Source organism: Lepidochelys kempii, chromosome 1, assembly GCF_965140265.1.
Source record: "Lepidochelys kempii isolate rLepKem1 chromosome 1, rLepKem1.hap2, whole genome shotgun sequence".
In the NCBI taxonomy this organism is placed as follows: Eukaryota; Metazoa; Chordata; order Testudines; family Cheloniidae; genus Lepidochelys; species Lepidochelys kempii.
The window spans coordinates 98,265,380-98,280,495 of NC_133256.1; the positions used below are offsets into that span (position 1 = coordinate 98,265,380).

The window sequence follows — 15,116 nt, forward strand, 5'->3', positions numbered from 1 at the left end:
TCCGTGGGGTTTAACCATGAAGCTTCCAGGCCAAGAGGCGAAGAGACTGAAGGTCTGGGTGACGAAGGCGACCATGGTCCTAGGTGATCAGGTCCGGAAGTAGGGGCAACGCGATAGGGGTGCCCACTGAAAGTTTCAGGAGCGTGATGTACCGGTGCCACCATTATGACCATCACTTTGTCCCTCTGGATTTTGAGCAGGATCTTGTGCACAAGCAGAAATGGCGGGAACGCGTACAACAGATGATCTGACTGGGGAGGAGAAATGCGTTCGCAATAGAGCCTTGGCTCTGGTTCTGAAAGGAGCAGATCTACAGGCACTTCCTGTTGCCCTGAGTGGCGAAGAGGTCAATGTGGGGAGTTCCCCACCTCTGGAAAACAGTGCCAGCTCCCGAATTTTTGGTTCCAGGAGCTCCCCCACAGGATGCCCCTCAGTGGTGGCTTCCAGGGCACAAGCCCTCGATGCAGGGGTTGGTCCCTGTCCTGCTTTGGAACTGGGGAGTGAGACCAGTGCCTTGCAGTCTCCACTGGCTTCGGTGCCAGGGAGCACCAGTGCTGAGGGTCTCTGTGCCCAGAGTCTTTCCTCAGCACCACTTCTCTTATGGAGGCCGGAGTGCTCTGCACAGAGGCGAAAGTCCCACTCCTTTTTAGCTCTGGGGTAAAATTCTCTGCAAATCTTGCATCAAGTGTCTGGGGGAGATGCACCAGACTGACCGGTACACCTCCCCCAGACACTTGATGCAAGAGTCGTGGGGGTTGCCCACTGGCATGGGCTTGTGGCAGGACTTGAATCCTTGGGATAGAGGCATGCCCCGAGTCCCAAGGGGAAGCAGGAAAGTCTGAGTGGGAAAGACCCCTCCTCCCCCATGCCTACTAACTAACTAGCTACCTAACTATAGCTAAACTATCAAAACTGTGAGAGACTCTAAACTATATAGAATGAGCATGGAAGAACTAGGGGAACACTTGCCAAAGCAAGCCATCACAGTTCTAATGAGTGTCATGGGTGGTAAGAAGGAAATGAGGAGGCACTGGGTCGGCAGGGTCATATACTGAGCGCCACTCCAGGGGGCTCCACAGCCGACCCAATGGGTGCTGCTATGAAAAAACTTTCCAACAACTGTGCACATGGCATGCGCACACCTAACTGGAATCCACATGAGCAATCACTTGAAGAAGTTTTGATACTTCTGGGTTCCTAAAGTCAGAAGATCTTGGGAGTGTAGGCTTTGTAATCCTCCAAAGATGGCCTTAATAAGCACTGCTCAAATGGGACAAAGTGGTTATACTCCTACTTTATCAATCTTTTATGAATTGGCAGAAGTGAAAATATACAGATGGTAAATCAATCTATACCTTCACCCCAATTCAAACACATGGTATAAGTTAAATAACGTAATCAGATTACTAGTAGACATTACATAAATCTAAATCTACATCTTTGTTGGTGAAGTGGTCAAAATCTTTACTATGGTTAGTTCTGGATAGTATATAAAACAATCATCTTGTAGTTTGTCAGTTAGCATATTTTTTTTACCCCATGTAACAGTCTTTTTTACTTGTTTTTATATACTTAGTTACTCTCTTTAGGTTACCTTTTTTTTTTCTTTGAGGATTTTGAACTACTGAAATGCTGCTGTTATTTTTCCAGAAATGTATACCCAGTTATTTAAAGGCTGGTCAGCTCAGTTAATCCATTTTATAATTAACTCCAAGAGTGAAATAGACAAATTTGAAAAATCATAAGATTAACACTGTAAAAGCAACAATTGTTTACGAGAGTTGATTTTAATAAATATGAATTTTGTTTACTCACTTCATTGAAGTGAACATCTTGCATCCCAACATCCTCCATCATTGAAGCCTCTTCATCTATATTTGGTGTGATTATTCTGAAAGTGGTACAGCCTTGCTTAAACATTCCTATTATTGAAAAAGAAAAATATACACATTAAATTCATTGCTATCCAAATATTTTTGTCCTTTCATTAGGATTACGTTAAGTCACGGTGCACCAGTTTTGACGGGACAGAAAATCCATGCTAATGTATCTGAATGCACCTACTACCAAAATGATAAAATAAAATTTGCAATGTGCTCAATGAATTATTTAAACCAACACATATCTTTAATATTTACTTTGGACATTGGAAGTAGTAAAAATTTCAGCAATATTTCTATTCTCTTTCCTCCAAAAAACCAAGGTGGTCAGGACCAATGTATTAATGGATAATATTCATTTATGACTGAAGATGGAAAAGGATTTATTGTTCTCTTGTAGCACTTAGTTTCCTAGATTACAGAGAAATATTCTGTGCTAAAACAAAGTGAAAAACGTCATTAAACTTTATGCAGTCAGAAATTACACAAACATAAGGTTTTGAAAAAAATTGTTTCAAGAGGTAAGTTGGTAGCATTGTGTACTTCTGCTGCAAAAAGCTAATGAGCACCATAAATCGCTTTTATGGACACCCAGCCAGCCAGTAGCTATAAAATACCTCGTAGTAGCTCTTCTCTAATTGCTCTACCTGTAAAAGGTTAAAAAATCTCACTGCTATGCAAAGGTAAAAGGAAGTGAGTGGGCACCTGGCCAAAAGAGCCAATGGGAAGGCTAGAACTTTTAAAAATTGAAACAAGACTCTTCTTTTGTTGATCTGTTGTTGTTCTTGGGGAGAGGAAGATAGGGAGCAGTTATGCTGTGAGAGGCTTGGGACAGGTATGAAAAATCATCAGTATCATACCTAGAAACTACTCATCTAAAACCCCAGATATGTAAGTAGATCAGGAAATATCTAGGAAGACACGATTAGGTTTATCCCTTTTATTTCTTTATGGCTTGTGGGTTGCTCTGTGCTAACCCCAGGCACTTTTGTTTGGCTTGTAACCTTTAAGCTGGACCGAAAGAGAGCTATTCTTGATGCTTAATCCTTGTAGGTTTGTTGTTTTTTTTTTTTTAAATCTAGCAAAAGCCTAAGTTCCCAAATGTATTTTCTTCTTTTTTTATTAATAAAATTTACCTTTTTTAAGAACAGAACTGGATTTTTGTGTCTTAAGAGGTTTGTGCACATGTTGTTTAATTAGCTGGTGGCAACAGCTGATTTCCCTCACCCCCCTTCTTTCTCAGCTCTTCCTCAGAGGATGTATGAGAAAGGGCTTGAGGGTACCCTACAGGAAGGAATTCCCAAATGCATCTTTCTGGATTCTCAAAGGGGTTTTGCACTTGGGTGGCGGCAACATTTACCAATCCAAGGTCAGAGAAAAGCTGTAACCTTGGGAGTTCAATACAAGCCTGGAGTGGCCAGTATTAATTTTTAGAGTCCTTGCGGGCCCCCAGCTTCTGCACTCGAAGTGTCAGAGTGGGGAATCAGCCTTGACAAGCTCTGATAAAGATGTCATTCAGGAAGGGATAGAATTGGATACCGTGCAATCTGAGTCTCGCTATGATTACCTCCAGCATCATTATAAAGACTCTGAAGACCAAGCACAGGCCAAATGGGAGCATCTGATACTGATGCTTCCTGCTGTAAGCAAATCTTAGAAATCTGCGGTAGCACAGTTTGAGAGGAATATGGAGGTATTCACCAGATCCACTGAAATAAGAAAATCCCCGTGGAACAAGGATGACACTACAGAGGCCAGGGACTATCAATCCAACACTTCAATTTTTTCATCCATTTGTTGAGCCTTTTGAGGCTAAGAATGGCTTAAATTCGCCTCATGCACTTCAGAACAATGAAGATGACGGAGAAGAACCTTGAGAATTTTTCTTCTGAGGAATACCCTCTAATAGTCTCATATCTAAAAGATGAGATATCTTGTTCTGGATCAGATTGCACTTTGCAGGGTTGTTAGAGATAGGGAGCTGGATGAAGAACAGATAGGGTAGAGCCTGTCACTTGAGGGAGTATCTCTGATTCACCTTGTCCTTGATCCACTTGCCTATGGTTGATGTAACCCATTCCTCCAGGAAACAGGAAATTCTGCCCCCTGTTTTTTCATAGGAATGTTACAAATGTATCAGGACACCACTGGCTGGGAACTTTGGAGTCTTTCCAGTTATAAATGGTCTTTTCCTTTAGATGGAAAGCAGGAAAAAACTTGAGTGAGCAAAAACCTTTTTCCTTCAGACAGCTGCTGGTACACAATCTCTAGACTAGTCTTTGAGCACTTCTAAAATTAAGTGGCTCACATAATAAATCTTCAAGGAAGTGTCCCAAAAAACCTAAGGGAGATATACTTGCATTTATTTTGGCCTCTTTTTTGTTTGGTGAATAAGAATGCTTACTGTTCTTTGCATGTTTAGAAAAGGACTAACTTCAGCAGTTAGGCTGAATGGGAATGGGAGTTGAGGCAGTAGCCATGGAGACTTCTTTTCTGAAAGCTTTGCTTAGATAGTTTACTAGCTTAAAACCCAATTTCTGCCCTTAAATACAGAGATGCAACTTTGACTTCCTTGAGAGGCATATACATGTACCTAACAGCGGATTTTTCCCCCTTAGTGAGCAATAACCCACCCAACCTGTCTCTCAGACAAATCAATGTTTTTTGTTAATCTCAAACTATAACGGATATAAAAAAATTATTGAAGTAATCATGGAGGAGTTTAAATTCATACCTTTGCGTGTCAGATATTCTGCCACCAGCGCCGCTACATGGACATAGCACATTGCTGCCTAAAGCATAATAGAAATAGTAAAAATGTTACAAATGGTAATTATAATGGAACTTCTAACACAAATAAACTTACATATACAGAAAACATACACATTTTTAAAAGCTCAAGCAGGCCCTAGTTTTAAAAGCAAGGCAGAAGATACAAGTCCTAATCCTAATTGATTAGGCAATGGGTCTGGTTCACAACAAACCTGAGAAATCTTCTGTGGCCCAAAATATGGAGATGTGAAAATAGATGTCTTAAATTGAGGGTGGTGCACCAATCACCTGGATCCAAGAAGGGAATAATAGAGGCTAGGGAGACCATGCGGGACTTCAATTTCTTGAGATAAGTGTAAGGAAACGCAGGTCTAGGATGGGTCTGAGACCTCCTTTGGCCTTCGGGATTAGGAAATAATGGGAGTAGAACCCTTTTCCTCTCAAGCTCTGAGGTATCTCCTGCATGGCCCCTATCTGGAAGAGGGCTTGCACCTCCTGGGCTAAAACCTGTGAGAAGGGTCCCTGAAAAGGAATGGGGAAGGGAAGGATGGAAATAAACTGGAGAGTGTAATCTTCCTCCACCATAGTTAGTGTCCAGCCGTCCGAGGTGATGAGGGACCATACCAGGCTGAAGCCAGAGAGACGGTCTGAAAACAAAAGTGGGGCAGGATCTGGTACAAGAACTGGTATAACTCCCTTGGGCACCTCATCAAAAGTTTTGTTTGGAGCCTCCCGAGTATCTGTGAGGGCCCGGTAGTGAGGCTGAAGCAGGTAGGGGCAGTTGTCTGCATTTATAACCCGTTTTGCTTCTTAAACAGCTCCTGATGTGAGAAGCAAACTGGTTGTTGAGGCCTGAAGTGTTTTCTCAAAGATGCCGGAGCACAGAGACCCAGGGATTTGAGAATGGCTCTAGAATCCTTCAGGCCGCAAACCTTCGCATCTGTTTGTTCGGAGAGGAGAGAAGTGCCTTCAAACGGAAGATCCTGGATGGACTGTGGAACCTCTGTTGGCAGACCTGAGGACTGGAGTCAAGAGCATCTACGTATGACCACTGCAGAAGCCATGGATTTAGCAACCATATCTGCCGGGATGCCTGTACTGAACCTGTAGGGAGACCCTAGTCACAGACTTTCCTTCCTTCACCAGCGTGGAAAACTTCTGTCTTGACTTCTGGGGAAGAGAGCCCTTGAACTTCATCACTGATTCTCAAACATTAAAATCACATCTCCCCAGCAACACCTGCTGGTTGGAGATGCAGAGCTGTAGACCCTCTGCATAATAATCTTTTCTGCCAAAAAGGTCTACTCTCTTCACATCCTTTGCTTTGGGGGTCGCTCCTTGCTGATACTGTCTGTCCCCCCTATTGGCCACCAAGAGCACCAGGGACCCTGGAGGGAGGAGGAAGTACTCATAGCCTGGAGTGGGAACAAAGTACTTCTTTTTGGTCCTTTTTGTCGTAGGAGGTAGGAAGTATGGGGCTTGCCACAGGGCTTTCATTTCCCATAATGGCCTCATTGAGAAGGTGGGCCACCTTTGAGGGGCCCACAGCAGTCAAGATATTGACCAGGTTGTGGGAGGATTTTTTGACTACCTCCACTTCCAGCCCCAAATTCAAAACCATACTTTTCAACAGCTCCTGGTGAGTTGTGAAGTTGTCGTGAGGGGGGATACATGCACCCCAGACACTGCCTCATCCAGGGAGGAGGAGGAAGAAGCCTGCACCAGCAGGGGGTCCTCTTCCTCTCCTTCTGCACCAACCAGGTCCCATAGATCTAGGTTTTGAGGCTCGGTACCAGAATCCAGGTCGGGCGCTGGCCATAGGGACAGGGGAGCTCTTCTTTCCGAGATTATGGAGTACAGTAGCTGGAAGAGAGCCCTGGCATCAGGGGAAACACCCAGAGATTCCAAAATGGCCACTGCATCTGCACAGACCAGTGCCCACTGTGCCAAGTACTTGGCAGTACCCCTGTGCCCAGATTCGCCAACTGATAGGGCTGCCCAGGTGGAAACGGGAAATGGTTCCTCGAGTGGGAACATGGCTCTGCTTCTGAGTCCTATGACAAACTTTCCTCCGAAGATCATGGAGGAGTGGTACCCACTGGTGCTTGGGAATGGTGCTGAGGTGGGAAGACCTGCATCAAGGCAAGCAGGGACCTAGATGGCACTGAGGAGGCTGGTACCAAATGGGAGCCCAGGGCTGCATGCTCCCTTCTACTCCCAGGCGCTGATATTTGTACTGTCAGCAACAAAGCGGTACCAACAGCGCCAGCAGATTCTTGGCCACAACTGGGGTAGACAGCATTGTGATCCTGCTGGTGCTGCATTGCCCCTCCAGTGCCAAAGAATGGTCAGGGACTGGACTTAACAGAGACTTCCTATGAGGTGGAGTCGACACTGCTGCCCATGGAGCAGTGGCAGAGGAGTGGCCAGACTCAGGTCGCATTCCACTGTGCTCCCCATGTTTGATTCTCTTCACAGTTGGGGAACATCCCCTCTTGGCCACTTGCATCTTATGCTTTTTCTTCGGCACTGGTGAAGAAGAATGGTGCTGAGACACTCTCACGGCAGGAGGTGCACTCCACACTGAAGTAGAGGTACTGGGTGCTGAGTTGGACTGGCTTGGCTCCGATGAGGGATGGACTGCTGCCTCCATCAGGAGGGACTTCAGCCTGGCCTCTCTTTCCTTCTTTGTATGGGGCCTGAAGTCCTGACAGATCTGGCAGGGGTTCCTGATATGAGTTCTCTCCCAGGCACTTCCGCACTCCAGCTGTCTGGTCACTCACAGGCCTGGGTTTGCTGCAGGAGGCACAGGGCTTGAAATCTGGGGACCAAGGCATGCCCCGGCACTGGGGGCAGATGAAACTCTGCCAATAGGGTGAGAAAATGTCAACTAACTATATACAACTAAACTACAACAGTCCAAACTGAGAAAATAAAGAACTGGGATAGAGAAACAAAGGAAAAGGACTAAAGTAAGACCACTGAATAAGGTTTGCCAAAGCAGGAGCCGCTGTTCCAGTGACCGTCATGAGCGGTAAGAAGGAAGTGAGAGGGTGTGGAGCTGGCCAGGCCCCTTATACCAGCACATGAGCACAAGGCACCAGGTGGCACTGGAGCCAGCCTGATGGATACCACTGAGGGAAAAAATCTCTGACGACTGGGCATACAGTGCACGCACACCTAACATGGAATAGACATGAGCGAGCATTCAAAGATCATTTTGTGTCACTGAGAACAAACATCCAGAAAGAGCTGAGACACATTCTACCTGCTGATTAGATATCTTCATTTACATTGATCAAAGCATATCTAATTGTTTTTTCCTAACATACTAGAAATACATATTTTCACAACAGAATGGTAGTATCACATAGCATTTTGTTGTGAAAAAAATCAATAACATTTATTTTAAATACATAAATTTTCTGCAAACACTCAATTAGAATTATTCAAGCTGGCAGTGTGCAACTAATTTGGAAACAAAACCTTAAATAGCAGCTGTTGGATGGCTTCAATTACATTAAGGCTGTAAGCTACTGATAAGTGAGGGGAATTTCTAACTAGAGGGCATGCCTCCTGTAGCTCATGCAGAACATCCCTGCCTTAATATTACATCATGCTATGACAGTTTTACATATGTATTACATAGACAGTCAGAGACCATGGTAACTTATTAATTTTTATGGGCAGCATGGAAAGCTATGAGAACTATTAACACAACCGTTATCTAGCATGGGAAATGCTGAGGGAAAAACAAGCACATTGATTAAGCAGCTAAAATATTTTGCTTTTCATCTGCTACCTCTGAAAGATCCCCATTTTTAACATGAATTCTTGCCATGCTGTCTAGCCACGTCTTCCTGAGTTCAGGTGTGCTGGCATAAGACTTTGCCAAACTGTACTGGAGATCCACAAGCATTTCTGGATCATTCTCATGCTCCTTCATTTGAGCTGTAGCCATTAAGACTGTACGAATCCGCTTTGTCAAATCCTTTACGTCAGAAGAGAATGTAGTATGCTAAAATAAATTTTAAAAAAGTTTAAGAATTGTGTATTTTTTATTCCTTTCATAATCCAACCGATAGAATATTAGACTTTAAGGAACTATTTTCAAACAAACTCTCTGGAAGCCTTTATGCAGTATGAAAAAGTCAGTACTAACCTTAATAAGTCTGTCATTGTTGGCACAGTTGTTAATTATGGAAAGAGATTGCTGAAATCTAGTTCCTCCAATTCCAACAACATCAGCGATCAGCTGACTTACTGAAATAACCACCTTGACAAGAAAAAAAAAATCTAGTAAATGTATGTTTACATCCTGCAAGTATTCCTAAAAGATTTTTAGTTCAGAAGGTAGGTATGTGTTCTTTTTAATTGACAATTTTTTCTAATATGATAACTTAACAGTAAAATGTCAAAAGCTTACAATTAAATGACAAATAGACAATTTGAACTTACTGCAAACGTGTCTTCTCATAAAGGAAAGCTACTTACTGTATCGTAACTGCAGTTCTTCGAGATATGTGGTCCCTATCTGTATTCTACTCCGGGTATGCATGTGTTCCATGAGCCAGGAGTTGGAGAATTCTTGCAAGCAGTTTTTGCTGGATGGCACCTAACTCCCTGGTCTCCAAACCGAGGGTATAAGGGGCAGGGTGGATCAACTGCCTTTCCAGTTCCTTCTCTATTTTGAATCCAGATGTGATCCAAAGCAGAGGGGAAGGAGGGTGGCTAGTGGGATACAGATAGAGACCACATGTTTCAAAGAACTCGTTACAATAAGGTAAGCAACTTTTCTTTCTTCAAGTGTTGGTCCTGTGTGTATTCTACTGTTGCTGACTGACAAGCAGTACTCAGAGGAAGAGAGTGCAAAGATGCAGGTGGTACACTGCTTGTAGAACCACTGTCCTAAAGAAAGTGTCAGAGGAGTCTTAGATCAAGGTGTAATATCTTGTCAATGTGTGGATGGAACTCCACGAAGCTGCCCTGCAAATCTCAAGGAGGGGCACTTCCTGAAGCAATGCTACGGAGTCTGTTTGTGCCCTCAGAGTGAGTCCTTGCCCATGTGAGGGAGGAAGTTGTTAACTGATAACAGAGTAGCATACAGCCAGAGATCCACATAGAGATTTTCTGAGAGGATACAGCTTGTCCTCAAACTCATTCTGCTATGGCAATTAACAGTCCAGGTGACTTTCTGATCAGTTTCATTCTAAGCAGATAAAATGCCAGTCGTCACATATTGAGGGAATAAAGTCTTCTCTCCTTGCTATAGGCATAGGGGTTCGGGAAGAACACAGGTTAGTGCATTGACTGGTTTACATGAATTTCTAAACAATCCTAGGAGTGAATTTTGGGTGTAGCCAGAGTGAGACTTTGTCCTCATGGAATACTGTGTTTGGTGGATTGGCCAACAGGGTCCCAAGTTCACCTATCTTTCTGGCCATAGTGATGTCAGTCAGGAAGGTGACCTTCACTGACATGTGAGATATGGAACATGTAGTCAGTGGTTCAAAGGGTGACTTAGGAGGTGCCCGGTGAGTGAACAAGAAGTCTGCTCCTTTAGTCGGAACAAAATATTGCTTTCCTGCCCTCTTGGGGATAGGGGCACAGGTAAGCAGAGTGTGCCATATAGCTTTTGTCCATTCTAGTATGCCTTCATTTACCTGGAGTGTAATCTGACTGGATCCTGTAGGCTGTAGGATATCCAGACCCTTATGTTGAAAATCCTGGACCTCCTTTAAGGAGATTTGGAGCGCTTCTGCTACTCTCCTAACAGGTCTTGAGATTGTCTATGACTGTTTGGGGGAAACAGTGAGGCTGGAGCAACCACTTCATTTGGTGAGGAGGATGACACCCCTGTCAGTACCAGTGGTACCAGCTGATCTTGTTAGTCTTTCTCCTCCTTCCATGGGCTCAAGGGAAAGTTCTGGTTGACTCCTTGGAGAAGAGGGGTGGTAAAATTCCCTGTTGGATTGCACAGATTCCAGGTACCATGGACCCCAATAAAGCCAGTATGAGGGGTCAAAAGTCCCCCTCTCTCTCAGCATTGGGTACACCAGTCCCGAGGAGGAGTCCCTGTTAGTTTGGCCAAGGCTGGTTCAAGGAGGCTCTCAATCTTCTGTCTGGGCTGATCTCTTTAGGTGGAGGTGAAGCTGGTTCCCCCAGTACATCCAACTCTCCAGACAATGAAAAGGTTGGATCCGGCTCCATCGATGATGCTGTTGGGGAAACCATGACTAGTGGATGGGATAGGAGAGAGACTTCTTCCAGCATCACTGATTCCCACTGGTGGTAGAATCTCCCTGGTTAGGACTGATCCTGATAACAAGGGAGTCTGAGAGGATGAAAATATCTTCCGAAGTGGTATAACTCATTGGTCCCTTTGGAGGTTGTCTCGTGTCACTCTGTACCATCAGAGTAGGTGTACAGGGCAGTTCCTTATGGGGCTGTGATGGTACCGTCGATGAATGAGTTTCTGACAGTACCAGTTTTTGACAGTACCAGTGGTTCCCGGTCTTTCAGGTCCCAGTGTTTTGTTTGAGTTGGTACCCACAGTCAGTGTCAAAGTTGATACGGAGGCTGATACTGAATGAATCTTTCTTGTACGTGCCTTCTGATCATGCCCAGGAGGGGGCCTAAATCCTTGTGGCCTGGGTCTGAAGGCTCACCAACTTGGGCGGGGCTGGGGAGGAATCTTTCCTCTTAAAAGGTATAGGAAGGGATCTGCTTTTATGTTTGTGCCCTTTACTCTCATGAGAGGTCCCAATGAATGACCTTTCCCTTGCTTCTGTCTGCTCTGGAGTCTGACACAGTGCTAGTGGGTGTGCTCCTTGATGACCCTGGCTGATATAGAAAAGGGTCTCCCAAGTTTGGGTCTGACTGAGGCCTCATTGTGCACTCTGTAAGGTGCTTCCAAAGCCAAAATTCTTGCATCTGCCGTGTTCAGCTGGGGAAAGAGTGGCAGAAAGAGTCTGCACTTAGTGGAAACATGAGTTTCTCTGAAGCAGTGGTTGTTCCAGACTGAAAAGAAGCAGGGGCAAGAGAGAGTTTTTGAAGCCTGGTATCCTGGTCATAATCTAAGTCCTATGCTGGGAGACCAGGAGTTTAGCTAGGGTAGGGATTTTAAGACTACCTAACGGGGGAACTCTAAAAAATAACAATAAAAACTAAGAACAATATGTAATTTTGAATAATTACAGGAAGCAGAGAAAAGATCAGTTTTGGGCACTGGCGGATTCCAACTCAGGCCATGTGGCAGTAAGAAGAAACTGGAGAGGGCGTTGCTGCAGAGCATATGAGTAAGGGGGCAGATGTGGAGCAGCAGACGCTGCTTGTAAGAATTCTCTGGACTCAGGTACATGGAGCGCATGCGTCCCCACAGTAGAATACATATAGTGACCTGCATTCAAAGAGCAACAGTAGAATCCTCTGGTCTGGAAACAGACCCACATAGGTCACAGAAGCAGCAGAAACTCTCAGTGCCTTAGTCCCAACCTACATAAGCCCCAGAACTGTATCACAGTCCCCGTCTGCTGCTTCTCTGCCACCCCACACAGATTCTGCAAGCAGCTCTGCTTTGCTGATACCTTTGGGTGTTGGTGGCAGCCCTCCTTCCTTCCATCTTATAATCCAACAGTCAGCCTCGAGACAGAGGATTCTACTGTATATAAGTGTGATGTTGTCTGATTAAAATATGACCATGTAGATCATTGTTGCTACCCATATTATATAATTGCAACAAATCTTGTACAAAGTGTGTCAAGTAAGGTGTCTATGGAAATGTTTTGACTTGCTGAATATGATTATGCTATTTGTATGCACGTATCATTTTTGTATCTAAAGTTATGAATATTAACTATATACCTGTATTTCAAATGTTTGCTCATGTGGTAACATCCACAAGGTAGTTAGCCTGCATACCTTGAAGAAACTATTCAAGTTAAATGGCTCATCGAGAAACACTTAACTCACAATGGACCATAGGAGACGCCTATCTACACTGAATGGACTTTCCTGTGATGGCCTCTACTATGATCAAGCAAAATCATGCATGGACATGTGACTTGCCCATGTGATTCAAAACTCCATCTTGTTACCTGTAATGTTCCACAGAGAGAACAATGGGAAGAAGCTTTAAAAGGCCCTGGAAACATTTCCCTTTTGCCTCTTTCCTGCTCGAACCTCTGGACTATGGACTTACACTAATGGGAGCATTCTAACCAAGGGACTGATGACCTTTCAATGATTTGGAAGCAACCAGAGACTAGACTTAAGCCTGCAGTTTATTCCACCACTGCTACAAGAACCAAGAACTTTGCAATTATTGTATGTATTTGATTCCTTTAGCCAATTTTAACTCTCACCTTTCTTTCTTTCTTTCTTTCTTTCTTTCTTTCTTTCTTTCTTTCTCTCTTTTTATAAATAAACCTTTAGATTTTAGATACTAAAGGATTGGCAACAGCATGATTATTGGGTAAGATTTGAGTTATATATTGACCTAGGTATGTGGTTGGTCCTTTGGGATCAGAAGAACCCTTTCGTTTGATGAAATTGGTTTTAAATAACCACTCATTTTTAAGTCTAGTGTCTGGGTGCTGAATCCAGGACTGGAATGCCTAAGGAGACTGCTTTTCTGACTTCTTGTTAGCCAGCGTGGTAAAACAGAAGTTTACTTTTTTTGATGATTTGGTATATCTTTTTTCCCCAGTTTTGGGGTGTGTCTCCTCTATTTCTCAGCAGTTTGTCCTGAATTTGGTATTCTCAGTTGTGATCCACGGAGGCATGGTTACAACAGTTTGTTATAAACCCTTTGCAGAGTTTAGTTAACCCAGCAATTTACATACCAGGTATAAAACAAAACATTTGCTACCCAGAAATAAAGTACATAAATAGAAGACATAAATAAAGAAATAAATGACATGACATTTTCTAGCAACAACAATCAGACAGCCTAGTGTTTTACTGCTATTTTACTACAGTAAACAGATTTGCACTACTACCTTTACATCAAATTATTTGGTTGTAAGCTGGAACTTTTCTGCAAGATTTTTGCCTCACGAAGGTGATAGAAGAATTGTGTGACATGCATACACTATATTCACATGAGATGAACCTGTATGTTAATAACTGCAACAATCCCAGAACTTAGGTCACCCAAGCAGAGAAGCGGGTTCTTTTAATATTGTTTCAAAGCTCTTAGTTTGGAGGACTGATGGGGAAGAGAAGAGAAAAAGAAGGGGAGACCTAGGAAGATGACAGGTTGATTATGCTTAGGGCCTGTCAGCCTTCAGATATAAATTAATCAGACAGTTATTTTAACATTGTGACACTGCAGCCTATATTCTTCATAGCTGTATGATTATAATGTAATTATGATACATTTTGAACAAGATGGGTCATGTGAGGTGAGGTCACTGGAAAAGTTATGATTTGCTAAATATGATTATCCTATTTGTGTGCATGTATCATTTTTGTAACTGAAGTTATAAATATTGACTATGTATCTGTATTCCAAATGTGCTTACTGCGAGTAACATCCACAGCTAGCCTTTCAGGTACAACAATGAAGAAGCTAGACAGGGCAGAAGGCCCATCAGCAAAGACAATGGACTACCAAAGGGCTCAGCCTTCCTGTAAACGTCCCAGTTGGCCTGTAAGTAATGGCCGCTATGACTCAGCAAGGGCACCTGACCAGACCACATGATACTGAACTCCATTTTGGGTACCTGTATTTTTCCACAAACTGGGCTGGGAACTGAATTTGGAACAAAGGGTTCCAGCCATGTGGTAAAGCTATATAAGGTGGAGTATGACACCATCTGGGGGCCTCATTCCCCACATAAGAGAACTCCCAGAAACACCTGAAGAACAAAGACTGAACTGGGGAAAGTGTGCTCCCAGGCTAAAGGGATTTCTAGCCAGTGTATGGAAACCTGGTGGACTGCTTGTATCACCAGCAAGGGTGAGAAATTGCTAATTCGTATCCAATCTATCTAGTATTTTAGGCTAAGTTTGACGTTTTGTTTATTTGCTAGGTAATCTGCTTTGATCTGTTTGTATCACTTAAAATCTATCTTTTTGCAGTTAATAAACTTGTTTTTTGCTTTACCTAAACCAGTATGCCTTTGAGTGAAGTGTCTGGAGAAAAAAAATCTCAGCTTGGTTAAAACAAACTTTTTGCATATTCCTCTCCACATCGAGGGAGGGGCAAACTAAGTAATAAATCCATACTGGTCAGAGTTTTGACCAGGGCAAGATGGTATAGCTCTGGGGACTTAGTCTGGGGAGCTGGGGATTATCTTGGCTGTAGCCTCTCTATTGTTGGTTCATGCAGTGGCTGTAACTGCAGCTGTGTGTCCCCCTGCCTGTGTGAATGCTGGTGGCAGTGTAGGACTGGGAGTAGTCTACAACTAGCTTGTCACAGCAGCACAGTGTGAGAGGGAGCCCAGGTTGGTGAATCAAAGG

At 43.6% G+C, this 15,116-nt stretch overlaps 1 protein-coding gene across 22 annotated transcripts in view; it reads right to left on the bottom strand.

The window, feature by feature from the left end:
* The window catches only part of DOCK9 (dedicator of cytokinesis 9), a 336,209-nt gene that overhangs the window by 39,066 nt on the left and 282,027 nt on the right, over positions 1-15,116 (bottom strand). For 21 of the 22 annotated variants that reach the window (XR_012159418.1, XM_073348476.1, XM_073348510.1 and 18 more), the window contains 4 exons: positions 8,815-8,928; positions 8,455-8,670; positions 4,615-4,672; positions 1,816-1,922 (listed from right to left, as the gene is read on the bottom strand). Coding sequence is in view for 21 of the 22 variants with exons in the window: in XM_073348476.1 (XP_073204577.1) it covers positions 1,816-1,922; positions 4,615-4,672; positions 8,455-8,670; positions 8,815-8,928 (495 nt within the window). In the remaining variant the exon portion in view is untranslated. The remainder of the gene's footprint in view (positions 1-1,815; positions 1,923-4,614; positions 4,673-8,454; positions 8,671-8,814; positions 8,929-15,116) is intronic. The other variant, XM_073348484.1, reaches the window with a different exon arrangement.